At 25.9% G+C, this 5,213-nt stretch overlaps 2 protein-coding genes across 2 annotated transcripts in view; one reads left to right on the top strand and one right to left on the bottom strand.

The window, feature by feature from the left end:
• The window catches only part of LOC124427608 (vesicle transport through interaction with t-SNAREs homolog 1A), a 2,815-nt gene extending 1,940 nt beyond the window's left edge, over nt 1-875 (bottom strand). The window contains exons 1-2 of the mRNA XM_046970735.1: nt 747-875; nt 554-612 (exon numbers count right to left, since the gene is read on the bottom strand). Of these exons, the coding sequence (XP_046826691.1) occupies nt 554-612; nt 747-840 (153 nt within the window). The 5' untranslated portion in view covers nt 841-875. The remainder of the gene's footprint in view (nt 1-553; nt 613-746) is intronic.
• Nucleotides 876-1,435: 560 nt separating this feature from the next.
• LOC124427606 (protein ERGIC-53) lies at nt 1,436-4,632 on the top strand. Its single transcript, XM_046970732.1, has 10 exons — nt 1,436-1,880; nt 2,233-2,289; nt 2,374-2,644; nt 2,779-2,878; nt 2,994-3,105; nt 3,199-3,370; nt 3,510-3,706; nt 3,786-3,970; nt 4,073-4,266; nt 4,399-4,632. Exons 1-10 carry the CDS (start codon nt 1,712-1,714, stop codon nt 4,433-4,435), a joined length of 1,494 nt encoding a protein of 497 aa, XP_046826688.1. The 5' UTR covers nt 1,436-1,711; the 3' UTR covers nt 4,436-4,632.
• The last annotated feature ends 581 nt before the right edge of the window (nt 4,633-5,213 follow it).

Here is a 5,213-nt window from a genome sequence, read left to right as displayed (position 1 = left end):
TCTTAAATCAATATATTTATTTTAATGTAATAAATAATCATTTGAATTGGCATATCAAAAGAATTATATTGATATTTTTTCTAAGGGCATAAAATATATGCTATATCACACACTTATAGCTAATAAGAAACAATGATATAAATTCATAAGATAAGATATAATGTATAAGGAATACAAAAGATAAGGATTCATCTTCCAATTTTTAGGTTATTTTTGCTAAAGTTTCTTTTTTCTTTTTTTAATTATGCTCTCATTGTATGGATATATAATTGATTGTTTAGGATATTATAGAGAGAAAGATATAAATTCATAAGATAAGATATAATATCTAAGAAATATAAAAGATAAGGATTCATCTTCCAATTTTTAGGTTATTTTTGCTAAAGTTTTTTTTTCTTTTTTTCTTTTTTTAATTATGCTCTCATTGTGTGGATATATAATTGATTGGTTAGGATATTAAATCAATTACTTTTCAATTAATATTAACACATTATGTTTATATATGTAACGAAAAATGAAAGAAAAAAAGAAAATGCAATGATTTCTTTCTTACCAATTCTTGTGCTTCTTCGATTTCCCGATCAACATCTTGAATAAATGCTCTTTTCTCACCTATGTGTTACGTCACATGTGTAGATATCGATTATTGTTATTTAATAATGTCAACGGATAAAAATAAGTATACAGTGTAAATTTTTCAAAAAACGTAAATACCCGTTGTTACTTTACATACAAAATATACTTACTACCGCTTTGAACTCTTATTCTCCCAATTTTCGCAGTGATGTCAGCTGTCAAAACAGCGTATTGTTGTTCGTAGTTGTCAATGAGCGACGCCATCTTCGAATATGTTTTCGCACATAGACTTACGAAATATTAATAGATAAAGAAACGAATTGCAAACTTTCTTCCATTAACGTATGAAAATTAATAATAAATTTTGCTAATACAAGATTATTTTGTAAAATAAAAATAGAATCATTATTAATTCAATGGATATGCATAAATGTAAGCAATATGTTAAATTAATTCCAATGAAAAATATTCGTTGAAATTTCTTGATTATTAAATTTTATATAAGTAACAATGAGAAACAAGAGGAAATTATTAATTTCAATTAATTATCAAACAATACGATTTATAAATTAAAAAATTTGAAGTTAAAAGCAATCAGATATCATGTTTTTCTATAAGAATGAATTTGATTGGTTGAAAGAAGCGGCTGCCATATTGGACTTATATATTGGATAAGAAGATAAAAAAAAGTGATATACGATTTCATAAACTCGCTTTCGATCTAACATGCTACCATCTCCCGGGTGACACGTCCTCAAATTTTATACAGTACATAATTTATAATCATATATACAACAACACATATATATATATATGTACATATAAGCTTAGAAAATTTTTATCACAAATAACAAACGAAATAATGAAAAGGTGTTAATCGAACGATAATATTTATAAAATATATAGAAAGACATTTTCTTTGAGGAAATATCATATGAAAAATTGAAAGTGCCAAAGTAATGATGTTTGAATTAGATTTGTAATATATGTATGTAGCCACGCGATTGACACGTCACTTGTAACGAACCAATAATATTCAATTCTTTCGATCCGGTTTTTAAATGTTGTTCCAATCGTTTCTTTTTTAATTCATATAACTTTAGTTGTTCTGTCCGGACATTATTAAACAGTCAAAATGAAGATGGCCGCCGAGGTGAGGTGGCTCTTAATATATCTCGCAATTCCAACATTTATTCTTGTTTCTGCCGATATTCCTCATCGAAAATTTGAGTATAAATATTCTTTTAAGCCACCGTATCTCGCACAAAAGGATAGATCCGTACCTTTCTGGGAATATGGAGGAAGTGAGTATAACCATTAACCTAACCAAGTTATTTCATTAGATGAACCGTATGTTATTGACACTATGTCGGCTTCTTTATTATTTACACGAATTATATTATTATATTAATTTTTGCTATTCGATTAAACGTTCTTATAAATTTTAATATTTGAAATGTGTTTTAGCACAACGGATTTATATGGAAAATTTTCAAATAATATGTTTTTTAAATTTACTGTACTATCAATAACATTTTGAAGCTATACGTAAAATATTTGTATATATACATTGTCGCTATAATATATGTACATGTGTTTATTTTTTTTTTATATCATTTTTATGAATAAAATGTACTATATAATAAATTATTACAGATGCCATTGCTAGTGCCGAAAACGTTAGAGTAGCACCATCATTAAGAAGTCAAAAGGGTATTTATTTAATTCTATTTATTCTAAGAATTAAATTCTCTTGTATAATCAAATAATTTATTATAAATTTTAAATTGTGTTCAGGTGCAATATGGATGAAACAACCAATTAATTTTGATTGGTGGGAAGTTGACTTGATGTTCAGAATCACTGGTCGTGGTAGAATAGGTGCGGATGGTTTAGCATTTTGGTATACTAGTACCAAGGGTGCCTACAATGGCACAGTTTTTGGTAGTTCTGACCAATGGAATGGCCTTGGAGTTTTCTTTGACTCCTTTGATAATGACAATAAACACAATAATCCATATATTATGGCTGTGCAAAATGATGGCACAAAAATTTTTGATCATGCCAAGTAAGTTAGACTGTTTTGTATTTCTTTTTTTTTTCAATAATCAATTAAAAAAAAAAAATAATTATATATATGTATATATACATACAAATATATACTGTTTTTTATTTTAATCAAATTACATTTTCCAACAAAAGCGATGGTACAACACAATTACTGGCAGGTTGTTTAAGAGACTTTCGTAACAAACCTTTTGCAACACGTGCAAGAATAGAATATTACCAGAATGTATTAACGGTTAGTAATAATTAATATTAAATTATGAAAATAACTTGAATGCAATGTTTTTATTAGATTTATAATTTTTTAATTATGCTTAATTTAATTACATATAATTTTATTTTTCTTTCAGTTATTGTTTCATAGCGGTATGACAAATAATGATCAAGATTATGAGACTTGTTTCCGGGTGGAAAATGTAATTTTACCAAAGTCTGGATATTTTGGTGTATCAGCAGCTACAGGTATGTTATTGCTATTGTCTTTAATCAAATTTTAAAAGTTTATATTTATTAATATATATATATATATATTTTTTTTTTTTTATTTATTTCAAGGTGGTTTGGCTGATGATCACGATGTAATACATTTCTTAACAACATCATTACATCCACCTGGTCAATTACCTATAGATGGTTACAAAGTTTCTGTGGAAGATCAGGTTAAATTAAGTCAAGAATATCAAGATTATCAAAAAAAATTGGAGCAACAAAAGGAAGAATATCACAGGTATTTTTATAAATTAACATTCTAAAAATATCTTTTGATTGTTCCAATTATATAATCATTTTATAAATATAAATAAATTTAATGATTTATATTGAGAAATAAATTTAATTATCGTTAAAAAATGTATTCTTTTTCTTAGAGAACATCCAGATCAACGTAGAGAGAAGGATGAATTTGAAGAATATTTTGAAACAGATAATCAGAGAGAATTGAGACAGATATTTTCTGGACAAAGTCAAATGTTCAATGCATTAAGAGAACTTAGCAGAAAGTTAGATGAAATTGTTGGAAGACAAGAAAGAACAATTAGTTTGATTTCTCAAGTTCAAGTGGGTGGTAAGTTTCAATTGAATATTATATGTTTTATTTGTTCTAATATATTCCAATAGATATGATAATATAATTATTTATACAGGAATAGGAGGACAAGGACAGCCAATTCAGTTAATAGATACTATTCGTCGTCAAGAAGTCGATGCTGTTCTTAAAAATCAAAATATTTTAATTAGCACAGTTCAAGAAATTAGATCTTTTATAGGCGATGTTAATTCTAAAACAGATAACATTTTAAATAATCAGGCCCGCAATCCAACGGCTCAAGTAATTATTTATATATTTATAAATTTTTATATATATATATGCACACACACACACACACACACACACACATAATATATATATACGTGTAAAAATTATTTACAGGTGCAACCGATGGGCTATGACTATCAAGCAATAATATCCGAAATGCGAGATAGACTTAATGTATTGATGAGAGATATTGCACAAACTAATACAAAATTGGCAGATTGTCCAACAACAAATTGTTTAACAACAATGATGTTCCTTTTGTTTGTGGCTATACAAATGATAATATTATTAGCATATAGTTTATATCGGTATATCTATATAAAATATTTCTTAATATCATTATAATAATTACTGCGTGATTATTAATGAAGAAAAAATTAATGGAAAAAAAAAAAAGAAAGAAGGTATTAATAATTTTTTTTTTTTGTTTTTCTTTACAGGGATAACAAAGAAGCACAAGCTAAAAAGTTTTATTAGTGAAGAACAAATAATAGTGAATGTGTGGCGAGAGATATGTAAAAGTGTATTGGGTTGGTGTTAGTATTCATCACTGTTCGTATTTCACCAACTATGGTTTTACTTAACATCTGTATAATAAATGGATCTTCTCATTGATCAGATTGATCATATAATCATTAACGTCAAGTGGACAAATACAAAATTATTGTCCAATATGGGTATTGAGAGCTTGATTTCCTTTGAGAATTCACACACAGTTTTATATATATATATATGTATGTATGTATGTATGTATATATATATATATATATATGTATGTATATGTATATATATATATGTACATATATGTTTATTTTAAGATCTTTCTTTGTCAAAATTATATATTCCGTTAAAATCAAATCAATATAAAATACACATTGTAGATTAGCCGGTCAATGATTTTCAAGACAATTGTTGTTTATAATATATATTTTTTTACTGTTTATCGTTAAAAAAGAAAAAGAAAAAAGGCGTTTCGCGCTATGCGCACATATTTTTAAAACGATTTCTTTATTTCGATTGTTTCTTTTATTTTTTCTTTCTTTCTTTCTTTTTTTTTTTTTTTTTTTTTTTTTTTTTTTAATTTTATGTTTTTCTTTTTTTTCGTAATTTTTTTCTGTTCTCCTTTTTTTAACTTTTTAAATTTTTTTGAAATATTTTTTTTCTTCCTAGATTTATTTCCTTAATAATGGAGTAGTTTATTCCAAGACATCTTTATACGACATTTTGTACCACTTTTACATGACAGCTTCAATGA

This window comes from Vespa crabro, chromosome 10, assembly GCF_910589235.1.
Source record: "Vespa crabro chromosome 10, iyVesCrab1.2, whole genome shotgun sequence".
Taxonomy (NCBI): domain Eukaryota; kingdom Metazoa; phylum Arthropoda; class Insecta; order Hymenoptera; family Vespidae; genus Vespa; species Vespa crabro.
Note: the sequence above shows the minus strand (reverse complement) of the source record. Positions and strands in the feature narration are given on the sequence as shown.